The sequence below is a fragment of the Bos taurus genome, chromosome 16 (assembly GCF_002263795.3).
Source record: "Bos taurus isolate L1 Dominette 01449 registration number 42190680 breed Hereford chromosome 16, ARS-UCD2.0, whole genome shotgun sequence".
NCBI classification, from domain to species: domain Eukaryota; kingdom Metazoa; phylum Chordata; class Mammalia; order Artiodactyla; family Bovidae; genus Bos; species Bos taurus.
This window is the reverse complement of record NC_037343.1, coordinates 65,770,125-65,792,750: the sequence shown is the minus strand read 5'-3', so window position 1 is coordinate 65,792,750 and position 22,626 is coordinate 65,770,125. Positions and strand designations below refer to the sequence as shown.

The 22,626-nt window shown below is 38.1% G+C and overlaps 1 protein-coding gene across 4 annotated transcripts in view; it reads left to right on the top strand.

Annotated features, from left to right (window-relative positions):
• Positions 1 to 417: 417 nt before the first annotated feature.
• The window catches only part of EDEM3 (ER degradation enhancing alpha-mannosidase like protein 3), a 72,781-nt gene continuing 50,572 nt past the window's right edge, over positions 418 to 22,626 (top strand). For 3 of the 4 annotated variants that reach the window (XM_059875394.1, XM_059875393.1, XM_010813557.3), the window contains exons 1-2: positions 418 to 773; positions 8,311 to 8,356. In XM_059875394.1, coding sequence (XP_059731377.1) covers positions 613 to 773; positions 8,311 to 8,356 — 207 coding nt within the window. In that variant the 5' untranslated portion in view covers positions 418 to 612. The remainder of the gene's footprint in view (positions 774 to 8,310; positions 8,357 to 22,626) is intronic. The other variant, NM_001205853.3, reaches the window with a different exon arrangement.

Below are 22,626 nucleotides of genomic sequence, written 5' to 3'. Positions count from 1 at the left end.
GCTGGCTGCCGGGCGCCGGGGCAAGCGGGATCGCAGGACCCACTCCAGCCCCTTGAAGAACCACACGTCCCAGGGTGCAGCGCGCCCACCCAGGATGGCAATTTGGCCCGGGTGGGGTCGGACTGCGAGCGAGCCGGGGCGGAAGCGGTGCACGCTGGGACCGGTAGTTTTCGCGTCTCAAGTGCACCGGTCGGAGGACGGCCGAGCGGAGAGGTCCCTCCCCAGTCCCGCCTTTTGTCCACGTCTCACTTCTGCCGACTAACGTTCTCTCCTGTCCCCGGGAGCCAGCCCTTCTCCGATCCAGTCCCCATTGGTCCTGAGGCGCAGCGTGCCCGGGCTCTACCCGGAAGTAGCGTTTGGGAAGGCGGTTTCCTAGACTACGACACCGGAAAGCTGGGGGAGGCGCTCCGGGCTGCTGAGGGCTGAGGGCGGTGGCAGCGCTGGCGCTGGGGACTGGCTTGGTGGCTTCGGGAAACTGCTCGGCGACGGCGGCCGTTCGCGTCCCTCCGCATCCCGCCCTCAGCACGGCTCGCAGCCCCTTCGCCACTGGCGTCCGGCAATGTGTCCCACCGGCAGGGCGTAGCAGCTGCGCGTGCGCGGAACCGCGGGGCCATGAGCGAAGCCGGCGGCGGCCGGGGCTCTGGGTCCTCGGTCCCCCAGCGAGCGCCATGGAGCCTGGTGGCGGCGACGGCCGCGCTGTGCCTGGTGTCGGCCACGTCCGTGTGGACGGCGGGGGCCGCGCCCATGAGTCGCGAGGAGAAGCAGAAGCTTGGGTAAGGGTGCCTGACAGCCTGGGGGTGGGTTTCCTCGTGAGGCTGACCACGGGCGAGGGTGCCTGTCATTGCGACCCGGGCGCTCAGTGGCCTCTCCTGTCGCGACTGGGGACGGCTGTTTCCTCGAGAGGACCCTGGCGGTGTGGACAGGGTGCGGGAAGACGGGGACCCGCGAGGCGACCTCGGGGGGCTGTCTCGGGGGTGTCGCCCGGGCTGTCTGTGACCTGTGTAGGCTCCCCAAGACCAGCCGCGGTGTGTCAACGCAGCTGCCGTGTCAGTGGCCCGGGAAGGGGGCTCCGGCCGGGGTCCCTGCGCGCGAGATTTCTGCGGGCGTTCTTCATTCAGAGAGGTGGTTAGATTTCTCGCAGCAGGGAGCTCCCAGGTGGGAAAAATGCGGCTGATCTCCCTAGTTAAGGAAATCATGTTTACACCTGTTACGGACTAGGGGGCGTTCATTGGAACTTGAACTTTACGCATTTTACCATTTCCTTTGCAGTGTTTCTTGCGCTGCATCTTCATAGAACAATATTGGATGGTAGTGGTTCGTAGCCCAGTAGCCCAGATTAAGTATACCTATTCACTTTACTCAAAGTAGTTTTATCAGTCTTGAAAGGCATAAAATCATCAAGCTATATGTATAGCATTTCATTTAGAGTCAGTATTCCTAATATAGGCCAGGTCCCACAGATGAATAAAGGAAAAGCCAAGAACCGGTAGAAAATGGGCAAAGGGCATGAAGAGTTAACTCACATAAGAGGAAATGCAAATGCTTAATAAACATGAAGCTATTCAACCTCATAAATGTGAGAGATGCAGATTAAAACAATGAAATAGCAGTTTTTTGGCCATCAGGTTAGTAAATAGAAAGCAGAGTGCATGAATAGAGTACTGCCTGGATAGCTGAGCGGTGAGAAAAAACTTGGTGGGAGTGTAAACTGCTGTACTTTACTTACAGTCTCTTGAAATTTAAATTGTCTGCATCCGCTGATTCATTAATCCCATCTCAGAGAATCTATCCTACAGAAATAAAAGCACTATTAAAGTAGAGATAGGTGTACAAGGATGTGCATTTTGAAATAGCAGAGCTGTCCCTTGGAACGTTCATGTTATGGAATAAAACTCAGTCCTCAGAGGAGTTAGGCCATCAGAAGGCTGCCCAGATTATATTTTTAAGACAAAAAAAGTGTAAGTTATAGAATAATATCTGTGGTACCATCCCCCCCCCCTTTTTTTTTAAAAAGAATAAATTGTCTAAGCTCAGAAAAACATGGAAAGATGATTACCTCCTGGAGTTATGATGGAGATGACGTGAAACCATCAGGATTTGTTTTAGATACAGACTTCCACTTTACTGAAATTGTTGCTCAGTCTTGCATTAGTTTTTAAATAAAATAGCAGGAAAAGACACTTGTTGGAAAAAAAGTATCAGCTATCCAAACAAAATGGACTAATAAACTCTAATAAGGGTCTTAAATTTCCCCTTTATAGATTTAATGTAACACTGATAACTGCTTAACTGAATACTCAGTGTTCAGTGCCAGGCACTTTACATATACTGTCTCTGTAATCCTGTTTTTTAATGAGGTGAAGGCAATCCCCATATTGCAGATGAGGAAATTGAAACTCAAGGTTGATGTGTTCAACGTGACAGAGCTAAGTAAATGGTGGAGCCAGTATTCAAACCCAAGTGCTCCCAAGTGCCTCAGAGCCTGTGCTCCCTGCACTTTGCTGTAGTTAGTTCCATAAGACTTGGAAAGTGATGCTTCAAGTCTGTTAAGGAGAGCAAGTATTTTTATTTGACTGCCACTCCCTCCCCCCCTTTTTTTTAAAATTTCTGTTCTTTTATTTATTTATTTTGTCACACTGCACAACATGGGGGAATCTTAGTTTCTAGACCAGGGATGGAACTTGTGCCCCTTACAGTGGAGGTGTAGATTCTTAACCACTGGACCACCAGGGAAATCCCTTCCCTTTTTTATTAAAAGTTTTTGTTAAGAAAAGTCATTTGAATAACTTATTTTTGACCAAGACAAATTTTTAACTAGAGCGGTCCAACCAAATTGGCTTGAGATTTCAGCTCAGGTTTTGAGATCATTTATGAAAGTGGTTACAATTATTTAGGCTTGTTAATTTAGATTGCCTTACTTTAGGATAAGAGTATAATAAGAGTCTATAGCTACAAACCATAAATACACATTGCTTGACTGTTTTCTCCTCTGGGAGTTTTCAGGAGACTGAACTTTGATTTGTTAGATTTACCGGTACAGTTTTTTTCAAAAATCCAAATAATGATTTATGATAAAAAGCAGAAAATGCCCCATCCCTTACCCTCCCCCTAGACTAAACTGATGATAAGGACTGAAATGGTTAGGAATAGTAAAAAATTGCTTGGTTACTTGCAGTTTATAGCTTTTGGAATCATTTAGCTGGATATATGTAGTCTTAAACTTCATGGAATTCATTGATTGTTTTTGTGTTTTAAATGTTGCAGCAGTTGTTAATGTTTTTACTTTAAAAATGAAGTGTAAAACACTTCAGTGTCTGTAGCGCATTGGCAAGCAATGTAGCTTTAGAGAAAGCTGACGTACAGAAATTATTTACAGTGAAGAAAGAGTGGACCTGATTTCCAATACATTTTTATTCAGTTGTTAAAGATACAAAACGCAACAGAAAACTGTGTTTCTGTATAATATAGTAGTTATTCTACCATTCTTTATTTAAGTATGATTGTTAGGACTTAGGTGTAATTAAGAAAGTGAGAGAGCTCAACTGGATAGTACATACCTCCGGTTTGAAGTATGATTGATGAAATTTGGTGATCATGGGATGGTCATGTGTTTCATAAATGTAAGAATTGGGAATAATGTGTCATTTGCAAACGTGATTTATTCATCATCTTGAAGCTTGAGGGCAAAGTTGGGTTAACAAGTTAATGCTAATGTTATCTGTAATATATATGTCTAGGCACTACTGTTACCAGTTACAGGAATTTATCTTAACAGTAATTTTTTATTCTATTTCAGGGGAAGGAAAAAGGAATTTCCATATTCCATTTATTGATATCAGTGCTTAAAGGGAAAACTTAGCTCTTTTTTTGGTTCTGTTTATTAGCTAATTTGAGAGTTCTTTGTCACCTACAATATAATATAAAAATGTCTAGAAGGATTCTTTGAGATACTCCATAATTTTCTGAGATAACTTGATCCATTTTCTATCATACATATAAACATATAAAGAATTAGTGTTTTAGCAAAGTGGCTTATCACCTTGTTTTCCCTGAGCTACCAGGGAAGCCCCTTTTAATGATTAGGTGTTTTTAAATAATCATTATTTATAAAAAGTTGGTAGGACTTAGCTTGTTCAGTTCAAAAGGTTGAGTGTACTTGATTCTGCTGATTATTATAGCAGATTCTGGAAATTAGTCCTTTTGTGTCTGCTAGCTTTACTGTTACCAGTATTTCATCATCCATGATTACAGCTTTTAAAATGACAATTGCAATACAACAGGAGGTAAAATAAAAATAGATCCAGCCATTTTCTTTAAGACTCTTAATTCTTGACATTAGTGATTGAAACTTTGGGAATAATAGTAAGAATTAATACAAGACTGTTATTGATAAAATGTTTTTCTTTTGATAATTATCGGGAGACTTGGCCTTGCCTCGCCCTAACATTGACTTTTGTAGTTTTTCTTATAAGACTCCCCCAAATTTAAGAGTGTTTAATTGAAAGACTGATTTCTTGGTCTTGGTCTTGCAGATTTTGACTTAGTAAGTCTGGTATTTGTTTTAATTGCTAAGTCCTGTGCAATTGTTTTGCGACCCCACAGACTGTAGCCTGGTAGGCTCCTCTGTCCAGGGGATTTCCCAGGCAAGAATACTGGAGTGAGTTGCCATTTCCTTCTCTAAGAGATCCTCCCTACCCAGGGATGGAACCTGCATCTCCAGTATTGGCAGATGGATTCCTTGCCACTGAGCCACTTCAGTATAAAAAAATGGAGACCTTGTTACTTATCTGATGCTTTCATGGATTATTTTGGGTAATCCCTAAAGCGTCTGTCTACAATGCGGGAGACCCAGGTTCGATCCCTGGGTTGGGAGGATCTCCTGGAGAAGGAAATGGCAATCCACTCCAGGATTATTGCCTGGAAAATCCCATGGACGGAGGAGCCTGGTAGGCTACAGTCCATGGGGTCACAAAGAGTCGGACACGACTGAGCGACTTCACTTCACTTCAGCTGAAGTAGATGCATTAGTCTCATTTTCCAGTTGATCAGACTAAGGATTTTAGAGCTAGGATGTGCCCCGAGGACACAGGATTCAGTTCAGTGCCCCAGGCTCTACTTATTCTGGGTAAGAGCTCTAGGTAGAAATGGAGCCTGGCTATAGGGATTAGATCTGATAGAGTGCCTGAAGAACTATGGAGAGGTTCCTAACATTGTACAGGAGGCAGTGATCAAAACCATCCCAAGGAAAAGAAATGCAAAGGCAAAAATGGTTATCTGAGGAGGCCTCACAAATAGCTGAGAAAAGAAGAGAAGGGAAAGGCAAAGAGAAAAGGAGAGATATACCCATCTGAATGCAGAGTTCCAAATAATAGTAGGGAGAGATAAGAAAGCCTTCCTAAGTGAACAGTGCAGAGAAACAGAGGAAAACAATAGAATGGGAGAGACTAGAGATCTCTTCAAGAAAATTAGAGATACCAAGGGAACATTTCATGCAAAGATAGACACAATAAAGGGCAGAAACAGTATGGACCTAACAGGAGCAGAAGCTATTAAGAAGAGGTGGGAAAAATATACAGAAGAAGAAAAAAGAAAAGAATATGAAGAACTATGCAAAAAAGATCTTAATGACCCGGATAATCCCAGTGGTGTGATCACTCACCTAGAGCCAGACATTTTGGAGTATGAAGTCAAGTGTGCCTTAGGAAGCATCACTACGAACAAAGCTAGTGCAGGTAATGGAATTCCTCCTGAGCTCTTTCAAATCCTAAAAGATTATGCTGTGAAAGTGCTGCACTCAATATGCCAGCAAATTTGGAAATCAGCAGTGGCCACAGGACTGAAAAAGGTCAGTTTTCATTCTAGTCCCAACAAAGGGCGAAGCCAAAGAATGTTCAAGCTACTGCCCAATTACACTCACTTCATATACTAGCAAAGTAATGTCCAAAATTCTCCAAGCTAGACTTCAACAGTATATGAATCGAAAACTCCCAGACATTCAAGCTGGATTTAGAAAAGGCAGAGGAACCACAGATCAAATTGCCAACATCTTGTTGGATCATAGAAAAAGCAAGAGAATTCCAGAAAAAATCTTATTTCCGTTTCATTGATTATGCTAAAACCTTTGACTGTGTGGATCACAACAAGCTATGGAAAATTCTTCAAGAGATAGGAATACCAGATCACCTTACCTGCCTTCTGGGAAATCTATATACAGGTCAAGAAGCAAGAGTTAGAACTAGACATGCAACAATGGACTTGTTTCCATGTTCCCAATTGGGAAAGGAATATGTCAAGGCTGTATATTGTCACCCTGCTTATTTAACTTCTATGCAGAGTACATCATGGGAAATGCTGGGTTGGATGGAGCACAGGTTGGAATGAAGATTGTTAGGAGAAATATCAAATACCTCAGATATGCAGGTGATACCACCCTTATGGCAGAAAGGGAAGAGGAACTAAAGAGCCCCTTGATGAAGATGAAAGAGGAAAGTAGAAAAGCTGGCTTAAATCTCAACATTCAAAAAACAAAGATCATGGCATGCGGTCCCATCACTTTATGGCAAATAGATGGGGAAACGATGGAAACAGTGACAGACTTTATTTTGTTGGGCTCCAAAATCACTGCAGATGGTGACGGCAGCCATGAAATTAGAAAATTCTTTCTCCTTGGAAGAAAAGTTATGACCAATCTAGACAGCGTATTAAAAAGCAGAGACATTACTTTGCCAACAAAGGTCTGTCTAGTCAAGGCTATGATTTCTCCAGTAGTCATGTATGGATGTGAGAATTGGACTGTAAAGAAGGCTGAGCGCCGAAGAATTGATGCTTTTGAACTGTGGTGTTGGGGAAGACTCTCGAGAGTCCCTTGGACTGCAAGGAGATCCAAACAGTCCATCCTAAAGGAAATCATTCCTGAATATTCATTGGAAGGACTGATCCTGAAGCTGAAGCACCAATACTTGGGCCACGTGATGCGAAGAACTGACTCATTGGAAAAGACCCCGATGCTGGGAAAGATTGAAGGCAGGAAGAGAAGGGGACAGACAGAGGATGAGATGGTTGGATAGTATCACTGACTCAATGGACTTGATTTTGAGCAAGTTCTGGGAGATGGTGAAGGACAGGGAACCCTGGCGTGCTGCAGTCCATGGGGTTGCAGAGTTGGACACGACTAAGTGACTGAACAAAGACACAGGGAGTTGACTCCTGGCCTTGCCATTTTCAGTCAAGGCAGGATGACCTTGTCTAAGTTACTTAACTTCTTGGTTTCTCATATTCCACATCTGTAATATAGTAATACCATTACATAAGGGTTGTTGTAATAATTAAATGAGTTAATATATGGAAAGCGTGTAAAATAGTGACCAGCATATATTAAATATTACAAAGTAAATATCATTATTGCTTCTCCAGTATTTGACAATGCTGTGGTCTGTCCTTCTATATGTCAATGAAACCATGAGTTTCTGAGCAGTTCTGTCATGCTCTGAGAGCCAAAACTGCCAGTGCATTTCCTGCTTATTAGGGGGCAGTCACATAATTAACCAGGTCATGAATGACAAAGGCAAAATCTGGTGTGGGGATCAGAAATCTCCACTTTAAACAGTCATTTTGGAATTTTGAGAAACAGAGTAAGCCAAATACACGGATTTCTTTTTGAAGATTAGTTTTCTTACTTCAGGAATGAATATTGTTTATTGACTTTTGACAGTTTTTTAAAGGAGCAAAAGGTACACAGTAGAATCATAAAATATAGCTTTTGGAAATGTGACCAACATATTAACAAATATGTGTTAAACTAGACATTAGTGATCTTATTTAATTTAAGGGGAAAGGCAGAGGCTTGATAGAGTATTGTTATTTTATAGTAATACACATTCCACCTCTTTTTTTTTGGTTGAATGTTTAGTATAAGCAATAAATGTTAATAATTATTTCTTTGGGGGCTTTTTATTGTTTTCCGCTTTTGAGACATTTATATTAAATAATTTTGTTAAGAGGTAATTGTTTTTCATCATCAGATTTTCTTCTCTCTGCATGGCATGCATCCTTCAACAGTTTTCTTAGGAAAGAATATAAGATGAATTTTATATGAATTTCTGGAATAATGAAAGGTTGGCTTAGCTCTGTGCGATTCATGAAAGCTTGTCTGCTAACACTGGTCTATTTCCTGACTCTGTTTATATTCCTTCCTAACTAAATATTTCTTTTGTTTTTGTTGGTATATATTTATGAAGGAGTATTAACTTTTTGAAAGACATTAAGTAGAATATATTTAACTTTTTCCCATTTCTGCTCTTTTAAAATTAGGAATCAAGTACTGGAAATGTTTGATCATGCTTATGGTAACTATATGGTAAGTAGAAAGCTTATCTTAATATACCATTTATGTGAGCTGATTATTATGTGAGCTCAGTCAACTGGGAATTTTATAACTTGAATTAATAAATTTAATTTTCGTTAAAAATTCATTTTTAAAGGACGTTTTTAAAAATAGTGTCAACATAGGGTAACAGGGTATTCCTGATAGTGGTTCTTAGAGAACCAATATATTGAATAGGTAAGAATAAATTTAATTAGATTATGAAACTGTATTTAAGTAGTTTCCTTTGATGCTATCAATGGTGTGTATTAAATAGTTTGCATAGTTACATATGGTAAATATAAACATGAGTAAGGTGCTATCTTTGCCTTAAGGGAAATGCTTCTCTTAACTAAACAAAAAAGTATTTACAGAATTACTATATTCACTTTATGAAGAAAACCATTGCTTTCAGAGAGTCAGACTGTCACCTAGTTTCTGTCCAAATGATATCCTCACAGTGGGCCTTGATTTGAATATATTTTTTTTCTAGATATGCTGGTCCATATTATTTTAAAATGCCTTAGTGCTCACTTGAGTGAAATAACAAGTTTAGTTTTGCAAAGCAAAACATGTTCTGGAGACCTGTTGCATAATAGTGAATATACTTAATGTTGCTAAACTCACGCTTAAAAATGGTAAAGTTTATGTTCCATGATTTCCACCACAATTAAAAATTTAATTTTAATTAAATAGTACAGGACTAGGAGGTAGGGAAGGGCATTTGTAACTGCCCCCCCCAACCCCAGTGACCTCTTGCCCCCCGCAATAAAATGATCTTAAAATGCAAAAAAAAAAATCATAATAATTTTTAACAGATAACTAGCCAGCAAATTTTAGAGTTCTGAATACAGTTTTACAAGTAAATTTGTGTAATTTTGATGAGCTTAATCAGATTATTCTGAGAATTACTTCTTATGAAGTAATTGTTATGTCAGCATATCTTCTATGATTAAGGCCTGTAAATGTAGTTGGGGAAAGTTTGGCAAAGAACTAAGTTTAATTGATTCTTCTGTGTTTTTCAACTGATTCTGAATCCATTTTTCTGTTACCCAAATATCTTCATATGTCTACATTATCTTTATGAACATGTAAGTACATACGCTTTTATACATTAAAATTTTTTTAAGCTTGTCTTATATTTGATAATTCCTATTCCCTTCTATATTGTACATCTTTTAAGAGTACATACTGAGTTCTTAAATGTTTTTAGGATATAATGGTGATGAAGTTCTGGGTGTTTTTACAGTTTTGAATTCATTTCTCAAGATTCGGCCATTCCCGTAACATTTCTTTCAAAATCATTTATCCCTGGTTAATTCAGTTTGGGCAAAGCATAATTTTCTCTAAGCTAATAGTTTTAGGGTGGCCAAGTGGATCTAGGTTACATCTTCAAACCTAAGCCATGTCATAAATGCATACTTTTAGTTCCGAGGTGAATAAGATGTTATACAGCTGGATTAGTTCAGTACATCTCACTGTGAATAGGGTCTTCTTTTGTGAAGCACAGTATCTTTAACATTTTGTTCCTTATTAGGTAAACAGCTGAAAGTTATATCAGTACATTTTTTCCTAACGTAGAAATGAGTTTCTGACAGAGCAGCTACCAATGGCAGCCCTCAGAAGACTTCTTGGTCCAGTTCTTATTTATGGACCCTAACTGGATAACTTTTATTACAGTCATCTGCCTGCAAGATCTAAAGGAGAGGGATTTCAGTTCCAAAGACCAGAAACTCTTGGAATTAACACCCCTAGCCCTCCATTTTTCCAGTGGAGTCATACCCATCTGCAGTCCACTGCAATATGTATTTTAAAATGTTCAACTATTTTACGACATGAGTGACTCTTGCAGTATACTTGTGCTGTGCTCAAACTGTGTGAGGTTTGTAACCCAAGATTTAGTCTAGAATTCACACTTCCCCTTTTCAAGTTCTCAGCTAACATGAAACGGTTCTAAAATGTTAAACAGAGACCAGGTACGTTGTACTTGTTATGTGAAGTCAGTTGCAATTTTTTTCTAGTTCCTATACTCAGAAACACTATTAGCTTGTTATAGAGTAAAAGTATATATAGATTTTGGAGTTAGATGAGTTTGAGTTCAAATCCTATATCAGTTATTTAGCTTGAACCTTAAACAGATCATTTAACTCCCTTGGGCAGTGTCTTCCTATGAAAAATGGGGATGAGTACAAAGGATTATTGTAGAGTATAAGATTTTTGAGATCACAGGGCCTTTTCTTTACTTTTTAATAAATTCATCGTCTATATGTCCTATATTTAACTGGCATCATGAAAAAATGAAGTGAAAATGTTAGTTGCTTAGTTGTGTCCAACTCTTTGTGACCCCATGGACTGTAGTGTGCCAGCCTCCTCTGTCTGTGGAATTCACCAGGCAGGAATACTTGAGTGGGTAGCCCTTCTCTTCTCTAAGGATCTTCCCGACCCAGGGATCAAACTCAGTTCTGTTGCATTGCAGGCAGAGCTACCAGGGAAGCCCAGCTGGTTCCCTACCTGGTACATGAATGGTTTTTTTGTTTTTTTGTTCTTGAAAGCATTGACTTGAATTCTTATGAAGGTATAATCAAATGGGTTTTTTTTTTGCATTTGATTATTGTGATATATCTTTACCTTTTAAAATCAGAAATTGTTTAATAAATTTTATTAAAAGTATAAAGTGAAATAAAAGTGAAGTCGCTCAGTCGTGTCTGACTCTTTGTGACCCCATGGACTATAGCCTACCATGCTCCTCTGTCCGTGGGATGTTCCAGGCAAGACTACTGGAGTGGGGTGCCATCGCATTCTCCAAGGAAGTACGTTAATGGTTAATTTGGGGATGTACAACTCTGTTTGCTGTAGTCAGTTGCCTTCTATGCTAAAATGGCTTTTAAATAAATGTTGAAAACTTTTCATTTCTTACTAGACTTAAAAAATATTACTCTCCAGTCTAATACACAATTACAGCAATTCTTTTAACTTTCTTGGTTCTGGGAAAACAATATTATTTTCCAAAGACAAGCAGAATAATATTAAAAGCAAAAACTCTGGAAATGGAGCAGGACACCCTGCGGTAGCTCTGCCAGCTGGATTACAATGGGAAAGTCACCTCATCTCCCTGGACCTGTTTCTTCATCTCTCTCAAATGGTTTGCCTGCCTCACAATGTTTTAAAGATTAAGCAAGTTAATATAATTAAAGTACTTGGAATTTGTGTCCAGCAGATAGGAAACACTACGTGTTTACTGCTACCAGCTACTGCCGGTATCATGACGGCTGCTAGCAATTCATTGTCTACCTGAGACTGAAATGGCCCTCCTAAAATTTATTGAGCCTTTAACTCAGAACTCCTTCCCTACATGGTGCATAGAACTTTCTTCAAACACACTCATTCTTTCCTGTTCGAGGCATGTCGTCTTTGAACTTTGTTTTTCTTTATGATTCCCCAGGTTCTAGTAATGTTATTTTTCAATAACAATGCCCTGCCAGCCTTAGGTAGATTACTAAATCTTTGTGTTACTGCAAGACTTTTCTGGTGTTACATCCAAGACTTTTCTGATTTTATCAGTTGGTAGCTCAGCTGGTAAAGAATCCATCTGCAATGCAGAAGACCCTGGCTTGATTTCCTGACTCGGAAAGATCCCTTGGAGAAGGGATAAGCTACCTACTCCAGTATTCTTGGACTTCCCTGGTGGCTCAGATGGTAAAGAATCCACAATGCAGGAGACCTGGGTTTGATCCCTGGGTTGAGTAGATCCTGTGGAGGAGGGCATGGCAACCCACTCCAGTATTCTTGCCTTGAGAATCCCGTGGACAGAGAGGAACCTGGCGGGCTACAGTCCATAAAGTCACAAAGAGACACGACTCAAGAGGCATAGAATACATGCATTTTATCAACTAAGAATATTATTTGGGGCTATCTCAGCATCATAAGGAGCTTCCCTGGTGGCACAGATAGTAAAGAATCTGCCTGCAATGCAGGAGACCTGGTTTCAATCCCTGGGTTGGGAAGATTCCCTGGAGAAGGAAATGACTACTACCCACTCCAGTATTCTTGCCTTGAGAATTCCATGGCCAGAGAAGCCTGGTGGGCTGCAGTCCATGGGGTCACAAAGAATAGGACACAACTGAGCAACTAAGCACACAGTAGCATAAATACTAACAATTATAACGAATGTACTTGACAGATCTCTAGCCTCAAACTGCGGTTTATCCGCAGTGAATTGCACAGATGACTTCCTTTTTTCCCCAAATAAAATGAAATTAGATGTGTTTTTTGGCAGTTCTTGTGCGACCTTATTTAACCTTAGACCACAGCCACTTTAGGGCTTCTATTAGCTTGTTTTTAGTATTTGCGCTGAGGCCAGTCTGCAGACTAAATTAGATGACAAAATACATGTATTTAGGCCACCAAATACAGAACTGTTTTGGATCTGAGCTCCCTGATCTGATGATCTCTGTCTTCTAATGTTTTTCCTGTTGACTATAGACAACTCATTTATCAACTATTATAAACAGAAACTACCTTGGTAGAGAACTAAACATTATAAATAAATTCTGAAAGAGTTGGTAAGCACAGTAGCACAGTTTCCTTTAGCTAGGAGCATCATACCTATTCACCTTTAAGCTTGCTTTCATGAGTGCATGGGCTTCCCTCATGGCTCAGACGGTAGAGCATCTGCCCGCAATGCGGGAGACCCAGGTTCAGTCCCTAAGTCAGGAAGATCTTCTGGAGAAGGAAATGGCATCCCACTCCAATACTCTTGACTGGAAAATCCCATGGGTGGAGGAGCCTGGTAGGCTACAGTCTATGGGATTGCGAAGAGACAGACACAATTGAGTGACTTCACTTTACTTCATCTTTGTGAGTGCACAGTTCAAAGAAAAATCAGTATCCTTTAAACAAAAGGAACTGTTTTAAAATGTAACTTCTTACGAATTTTCAGATTTGTGTAAGCTTTCTTAGAAATATTTTTTCCTGATTTTTAAAAAAACATTTTTCATTATGGTTAAAATATACATAAAATTTTACCGTTTAAACCCTTTTTAAGTGTATGGCATTAATTATGTTCACATTGTTCTGCAAATATCACCATCCACCTTCAGAACTTTTCCATATTTTAATTTGAAACTGTACCAGTGTTTCTTTTTGATAGTTTCTTAAAAAGAGTAATTCTATAAATAAGTTTAAAAGTGGTATTAATGGTCAGGAGGAGGGCAGATACAAATACATGTGTATGTGCAATTTTTGTGTGTAAACGATTATAGGACTACCTTTTATTAATCATTGTTCCTTGGCCTCTACTTTTAGAACATTCTAAAACAACTGCCAAAGTGACTTAAATTCTATATTGTCTTCTCGTTGGTTTTTTTGTTTGTTTCTTAAATCATACCGTAATACTCTGTGTAGGATTTTGACTCAATAGAACCACATCTTCCTATATATTTAGGTAGAATTTACAGAGAAAAGAATTTCCGATTTCAAATGCATGGTTCTGTGTTGTACAGTTGAACACAGTTATTTAACTGGCACCACATTTATGATACAGAACATTTCCATCTCCCCAGAAGCTCTCTCATGCTCCTCTGCAATCAGTTCCTTTTCTCCACCTCTGACCTCTAGCAACCGTTGTGATCTGGTCTCTGTCACTAGTTTTCCCTTTTCTAGGACTTCATATTAGTGGCCTCTTAGAATATGTATGTAGTATTTTGGTTCACATTCTTTCCTGAGGTGTGATGCTTTTGAGGTTTGTCCATGTTGTTGGAGATATTATAGTTCCTACTTATTGCTCACTAGTATTTGTTGATTTGGCAAAACACCATTCACTAGTTGATAAATATTTAGAATGATTATAGTCTTTGGCTCTTATTAAAAGACTGCTGTGAATTTGAGAATGCAGATTTTTATGTGGACATTCATTTACATACTTAGGAATGGGATTGCTGGGTCCTATGGGAAGGGTAAATTTAATTTTTTATAAGAAACTGCCAGACTTTTCTAAAATGGCTGTAACATATTGCATTCCTTATGAGCAATTTAAGAGTTTCAGTTACTCTGCATCTTCTCCAACACTTGGTATTTTCAGTCTTTTTAATTTTAGCTATTCTAGTGGGTGTGTAGTGGTATTTTGTTGTGATTTTAGTTTTATTTTTCCTGATGACTAATGATGTTGAAAATCTTTCCATATGTTTAGTGTATCTTTTTTTGGTGAAACATCTGTTCAAATCTCTTGCTATTTTAAAATCAGGTCATTTGTCCTGTTATAACTGAGTCATAAGAGATATATTATTTTCTGGATATTAGTCCTTTATCATATGTATGTTTTACAGATATTTTCTTCCCGTCTGTACTTTGCCTTTTAATTTTCTTAATGTCTTTTGAAGTATAAATGTTTTAACTTGTGACCGAGTCCAATTTATTCTTTTTTCTTTTATGACTTATGCCTTTTATACCCTACCTAAAAAAATATTTGCCTAGCCCAGAGTCACAAAGATTTTCCTGTTTTCTTCTAGGTGTTTTAATGATTTTAGCTTTTTCAGTGAGATCTACTACTCATTCTGAGTTAATGTTTGTATATATGGTGTGAGGTAAAGCTTTGTTTATATTTTTTTCTTTGTGGATATCCCATTATTCTAGCACGGTTTGTTGAAAAGAGTATCCTTCTCCCACAGAATTACTTTGGCACCTTTGTAAAATCAGTTAACTTTATATGCTTGGGTGTATTTCTAAACTCTGTATCTTTTTTCCCACTGATCTAAATATCTATTAGTCCATCTGTATCAGTCTTGAATTAAGTGATATTAAGTCCTGAAATCAGGCAGTGTAAGTCTTTCAGCTTTGTTCTTTTTCAAAATTGTTTTGAATATTTTACATATTTTGCATTTTCATGTAAATTTTGGAATCATATTGTCAATTTCTAAAAAAAAAACATAGCCTATGGAGATACTGATTGGGATTATGTTGAAATCTATACATCAGTTTGGAGAGTTTGACTTCTTAATAGTATCAAGTCTTTTAATCCATAAATATAGTGTCTGTGTACATTTATTTAGTTCTTAATGTTAGCAGTGTTTTGTTCTTTGCAGTGTACAGTTCTTGCACATCTCTTGTTAAATTTATTCATAAGTATTTCATATTTTTAATGCTCTTGTAAATTATGGTCTTTCAAATTTTAATTCCCAGTTGTCCATTGATTTCATACAGAAATACAACTTTTTTCTGATAACTTGAGATCCTTGCTAAATTCATGTATGATTTTTAGTAGCTTTTTTGGTAGATTCCATAAGGTTTCCTACATGGTCAGTCATGTGATCTGCAAAAAAAGATTCTTCCTTCTTCCTCCAAACTATTTTGTTTTTTCTTAGAGCAGTAGCTAGGACTTCTTGTATGATGTTTAAAAGAAATGTGAGATCCTTGTCTTACTCCTAATCTTGTGACAAAAGCAGTTAGCCTTTCCCTGTTAAGTATGATATTAGCTGTGGGTTTTTCATAGATGCTCTGTATTCAGGTCCTTTCTATTTCTAGCTTGCTGAAAATTTTCATCATCACAGGTTATTTATTAAATTTTGTCAAATACTTTTTCTGCATTATTGATAATAATCTTGCTAAAAATATCTGTTGGTAGCAAGACTTTATTTCATTACCACATTATTATTTATTATCATTTATTCCATGTAATATTATTTCTTAAGTTCAGTTTATCATTGATCAAACCAAATTGATTAACATACATTGAAGAATTTGGAAACTTTTGTTCTTATTTTGAGTACAGACTTCTAAAGCTTGCCAGCATTCTACTCTGTGCTTAATCTAAAATCTTATCAGATAATTGCAGTTTTGTTACTTATTTCTCCTCAGTGCTGAGAAACATTTCATAAAATATAGTGCTCAAAGGACCATATGTTCAGGGTAGAAGTATTAATAATTTAATAGTTTAGATAAATGGAATCCTAAACACCTGAAACATGGCTAAGTGAGTATAAGTAGTGAACAAAGGGGAAAAGGAATATTTGATTTGGGGTGAAAAGAGAACTGAAAAATTATGTAAGTTCAGTCAGTACTAGCATATGCTATCTATATATAATAGAGGGTTTATTAGATATCATTTAGTTTTTGTTTTAGGAAGGAATATCTTACCTGCCTCAAGAAGGGAGGTGAGGTGTTTAACAATAAAGATCTGGAATAAAACATTTAAAATGTATATAATTTTATGGGGAATTAAATAGATTTGGTGTCTTCAGTAGCTCACTATTATAAATAAACAGTACTTTTGTCTTATTATTGATTTTAGTAAAGTCTCTTCCCTTTGGCTAGTTTTTGGAATTGGCTTTACTGAAAAGTCAGTTTGGATGCTGCTTTGAGTGTTTTTTTTTTTTTTTTTTTAATTATGTATTTATTTATGGCTGTGCTGGGTGTTTGTTGCTGCGCAGGCTGTCTCTAGTTGCAGTGAGTGGGGCTGCTCTTCATTTGAGTCTGAGGGCTTCTCATTCTGGTGGCTTCTCCCGTTGCAGAGCACAGGCTCTAGGGCACGGGCTCTGTAGTTGCAGCACGTGGGCTTAGTGGTTGTGGCGCACAAGCTTAGTTGTCCTGAGGCATGTGGAATCTCCCCGGACCAGGGATCGAATCCATGTTCCCTGCATTGGCAGGGACCAGCAGAAAAGTCCTGATTTGAGTGTTTTAAAATTGTATATGTTTGTTTATTTTTTCGCTGCACTGGGTCTTTGTTACTACTCGGGCTTTTCTCTAGCTGTGAAGAGCAAGGGCTACACTCTATTTGTGGTGCTCGGGCTTCTCGTTGCGGTGGCTTCTCTGCTGAGGAGCACAGGCTCTAGGGCTCGCAGGCTTCAGTAGTTGGGATTTCCGGGCTCTAGCTCGATAGTTGTTGTCTACAGGCTGAGTTGCTCCATGGGATGTGGGATCTTTCCCAGATCAGGGATTGAACCCAAGCCTCCTACATTGACAGGTAGATTCTTTACCACTGAGCCACAAAGGAAGTCCCTGATTGGAGTGTTTTGAAGCAGTTGTATCAAAATGCTAGTAAATTTAGAATTTGATGTGGAGAGTCTACTGTGTTTTGTTTTATGTTTTTGCTCTTGCTTTTAGCCAAGCACATGTTCTATCAATACTTAATTGATATAGGACTTTACCACCTGAGTTTTATTTTTAGTGATAATTTTTAAAGGTTTTTTTTTTATTTTCTTGGCTGTTAGTCATTAGCAGTATGAAAATTCTTATACTTTGTTCTGGCAGTACATTGAAGAGAAAGAATTACTGTAACCTCAGCCAAATTTGCCATGTGTGCATTGCTGTGAAATTATGCAAATCAACTGTAGTTTGCTTTATGATTCCCTGGTGGCTCAGGCGGTAAAGAATCTGCCTGCAATTGGGGAGACCTGGGTTTGATCCCTGGGTTGGGAAGATCCCCTGGAGGAGGGCATAGCGACCCACTCCAGTGTTCTTGCCTGGAGAATCCTGTGGACAGAGGAGCCTGGCAGAGTTGCAAAGAGTTGGACATGACTGAGTGACTAAGCACACACACACATGCATTGCTCTGAAATTATGCAAACCAACTGTAATTTGCTTTGTGGTTAACCAGAAGAAAAGGTTGTGGTTTTGTTTCTGTCCTTAATGTTGAAACAGGGGGACATAAAGTATTTTTACACCTGGTTCAAAGCTCTCTTATTTGATTATTCTGGTTTTCAGTTACTAATAATATTTTTCTTACCTGGATAAGCTTAGGGTTTGAGTTTCATATTTAATTTCAGATAAAGGTGATTGTGTTTTGCAAAACCCTAAAAATAGTATTGTCAAGCTTTCTAAGCAGCCATTTAAAAAGAGCTCTCTACAATCAAATTAACATTTGAATGATCTCTTATGTAGTATCTTTCAAAATACATAAGCAAGTTTTAAAAAATGTTACTTGAGTTACTTCTAAGTGTTTTTTATATGTGTTAAATATAAAACTATAAAGCATTAAAAATATTGTGCATTTTGGTAAATCATGGTTCTGTTGGAATTAAAAAGTAATTAGGAACTTGACATCTCAAAGCCACATGCAAAAGTAATTAGGAATTTTACTAAAATATATATATATAATATTAAAATTATAAAATATTGAATTCAGAATTTGGTAGCTGCATATGGATTCTAATTATATAAAAGCATTTGTTACCTGGAATCCTTTCCTCAGGAAATAAATCATTGTAGAACACCGAAGTTTTTAAAATAACCTGAAGGATTGCAGGCTGCAAGTCTTTTTGTGTTTAGTCTAATTTTTTTGTTTTGGTCTTTCCTTTTGTGTGACCATCTGTGTAGTGTTCCTGACCTCTTTTTTTTTTTTTGCTGCAAACATGGTAATGAGTTTGGAATCTAGATAATTAAGTGAGAGGCAGGAGGATAGAGCTGGACATTGGGGGTCAGGAATACTTTGGTTGAATTTTTAGAATTCAGAATCATATGGCATACAGGTATAGGAGGAACAAGTCAGATTCCAGGTATAAAGGATCAGAGTAGTCTTAGAAACTTTGCCACGGTGATATTTCATGAATGCAAGAAAAGTGGAATCGTATTTTCAAACTTCTGAAGGAGAGAAAATATGTTTCAGGCATTTTATAATCATTTGGATTGTTCTTCAAGTGTAAGGCAAGAGCCAGCTTAACCCAGAAATAACAGTACTGATGACTCTATTTTAAAGTAAACAAAAATAACTTACCTAAGGACAAAGTTCAGGCACCCAAGAGATAAAAACTTCAGGAATGGAGGCGCCAAAAAAAGTGGTGTGCATTGATTCCAGTTAAGTAGAATTCTCACGCTGGTAACTGGGGAAATTATGATTCCAGATCAGACTATAAATGTTATAAACCTTTAAAAAAAATCTTTGTCAAAGCATTTAAAATTTTCTTTCTGATAATTATAAATGTACAGAGAAATTTTTGAAATAGCTAAAACTAATATTTAGTGTACCGTTATTCAAAATATTAGAGACTTTGGAATTGAAGTATTATTTCTTTGTAAAAACCTCACTAAGAGAAGTTAGAACAGGACTCGCCTTGCTTGCCGCCGCCTTGTTGTATGACTTAAGATACAACATAAATCTCTGCTATACCTGGTGTGGTAGATACAGAAATTTCAAAATTTGGGCCCACTTCAAAAATTTTATCCTTTTCCCTCTGTGTCATGAAATTTCTGCAGGCATTATTATGTCACAACCACTTTTTTCGTCTGTGTGGATAATTTGGCCTTTACTGAATTCCTCTGGCTGCATGTCTAGATACTGCTTCAGTGACAGCAGTATCAACGTTCCATGGTCAGCTGTTTCTTCTGTAATATCTTTTATGTTCAATGTGAATTTCACTTTCAGTGTTTCCACTTTTCATTTCTTTGTGAGCTTTCGTCCTCATTGATTAATTTCCTCTTTTGATTATCTATTTTTATAAACTGTTAAACTGTCATGTAGGATTATCACTAGGTGACAAGGAGACATATAACTTCATGCTTGCTGTCTGAACTAAAAAATACACCGTGATCAATCACTAGTTCCACTTCGAAAGAAGTTATGTGATTGATCGCTGATCACAAGAAGCATCTGGTATTTATGTAGCAATTTGTGGATTGAAGAACTGGCACTTCAGTTTGCATTCTGTGCAATTATTTAAAAATACAATGGTACCTGGAATTTGAACCATGTTGCTGAAAGTTTAAATTGTGAATCTCAATTTGTGTGTGTATAGTGAAAACATGTAAAGTGAAAACTGTTTATAATAATATAATCGATAAAAATCTCAAGTTAGGGAAAAGGGTGAGTATATTAATCCTGTTATCCTTGTCAGGTATTATTATTATTGTCAGGTAAGTATTATCTAAAATTGAAATATGTAATACAGTGATTCTCACTTCTAAATGTTTCTTATAGTCACATTTTATTAGTTTTGGGGGACTCTTTTAGGGACAGTCCCCTGGTTAAAGAGATTATAAAGTTTAGCAAGCTTTTCTTGTTTCTCTCCGTTTCTAAGATGTGCAGCCAAGTAATTGGAGATTTCAGTCCAATTTCATTGAAGCAACTGTTAACTTAAAGAACCTACTTCATTGGCTATAGCCATGCATGGAGGGCCAACAACATCAACTCTCCGACACTTTGGGTGTTAACATATTTCCCTTTAAAGCCTGTCTTTATTCCTAATGCCCATGTTGTGGTCAGTGCAGCTTTGTCTTCTCACTCCACTATTCAGTTTTGGTATTGGAAAGTTTCTTACTTTCAAGCTTCAGTTCAGTTCAGTTGCTCAGTCGTGTCTGACTCTTTGCGACCGCATGGACTACAGCACACCAGGCCTCCCTGTCCATCACCAACTCCTGGAGTTCACTCAAACTCATGTCCATCGAGTTGGTGATGCCATCCAGCCATCTCATCCTCTGTTGTCCCCTTCTCCTCTTGCCCCCAATCCCTCCCAGCATTAGGGTTTTTTCCAGCGAGTTAACTCTTCTCATGAGGTGGCCAAAGTACTGGAATTTCAGCTTTAGCATCAGTCCTTCCAATAAACACCAGGACTGATCTCCTTTAGGATGGACTGGTTGGATCTCCTTGCAGTCTAAGGGACTCTCAAGAGTCTTCTCCAACACCACAGTTCAAAAGCATCAATTCTTCGGCGCTCAGCCTTCTTCACAGTCCAACTCTCACATCCATACATGACCACTGGAAAAACCATAGCCTTGACTAGACGGACCTTTGTTGGCAAAGTCCTGTCTCTGCTTTTTAATATGCTATCTAGGTTAGCTATGTATTGAAAAAAATTATACAACAATTCACTGTGTAGTAGACAAGAGGGAGGATCCTTGTGTGTGCTTCATTATAATTTAGACTAGACATACGCTGTCATGGTTGCTCATCCAAAAAATCTACTCAATAATAGGCCAAGCTATAAAATGCCTATTAGTTGAGTCATTGTGTTATATACCCGAAACTAACATAATTTTGTACATCAACCTGTTTCAATAAAAAGTACCTATTAATAAAGATTAAGAAATGTATGTGACCTGTGGTGGAAACTGAATTCATAAAAGAAGATTTGAACTAGTATATTGATACAGTAGTCCTAGATAGGAAGATTCAGTTGGTAAAAAATATCAATTCTCCATAATTTAGACTCTTTCAATTAAAATTTCAATGGAATTTTAAGGAAATTTAAAAATTATCCAGAAGAGTAAACTTGAAAAACTCATTAAGAAAATTTAGAACAAAATAACTGGGGGGAGTGAATTGCTTAACCAAGTAGCAAGGCGTGTTGCAAAGACTGATTAAGACAGTGGTTTCGAAGCAGGAAGTAGGTTTGTAAAACAAATAGGTCTGTAGGGCAATAGGAGTAGGAACTAGGTCTGTAGAACAAAGTAGAGGCTATGAAAATGTGTGTTCATGTAGATACTTTATAAGCTATATTTCAAGCAGTTAGGGAAAGGATGAATTGTTTAAAAAGTGATATTTAGGAAATTGGCTATTTGGGGGAGGAAATACAAGTACATTCCCACTTCACATTATAAGCAAAATTAGATTCCAGATGGAGTAATTATCTAGACGTATAAAAAATAAAATCATAAGTGTGCTGTTTTCAGAGACCCAAGATGGCCTTATTAACTGTGCCCCAAATTTAGAAACCATGAAGAAACTAATAGATTTAATTACATATTTAAAGATTAAAGTAAAAAGTACCGTAAACAAAGTTAAAAGCCAAAGGAAAGATAGAAAAAATGTTTACATAACAATGTATAAGGAGTCAGACAACCAATAGAAAATAAACAAAGGTATAAATAGACATTTCTGAAAAGAAATAGCAATGGCTAATGCAGAAAGATATTTATCCTTATTTGTAATGAAACTTGAGATATCATTTTTTATCCAGGAGATTGGCAAAATGTAAACTGTTGATCATTGCCTGAGAGTGTTGTTAAGAGTGTTGTTAAGTGTTGTATCTTTGTCTTCAGTTTGATAGTAGCTAGTCGGACACGACTGAAGTGACTTAGCAGCAGCAGCAAAAATGAAGGGGCTTCCTTGGTACCTCAGCTGATAAGGAATCTGCCTGCAATGCAGGAGACTCCGGTATGATTTCCTGGGTCAGGAAGGTCTCCTGGAAGAGGGATAGGCTCTAGTGTTCTTGGGCTTCCCTGGTGGCTCAGACGGTAAAGAGTCTGCCTGCAATGTGGCAGACCTGGGGTCAGTCCCTAGGTTGGGAAGATCCCGTGGAGGAGGGCATGGCAACCCACTCCAGTGTTCTTGCCTGGAG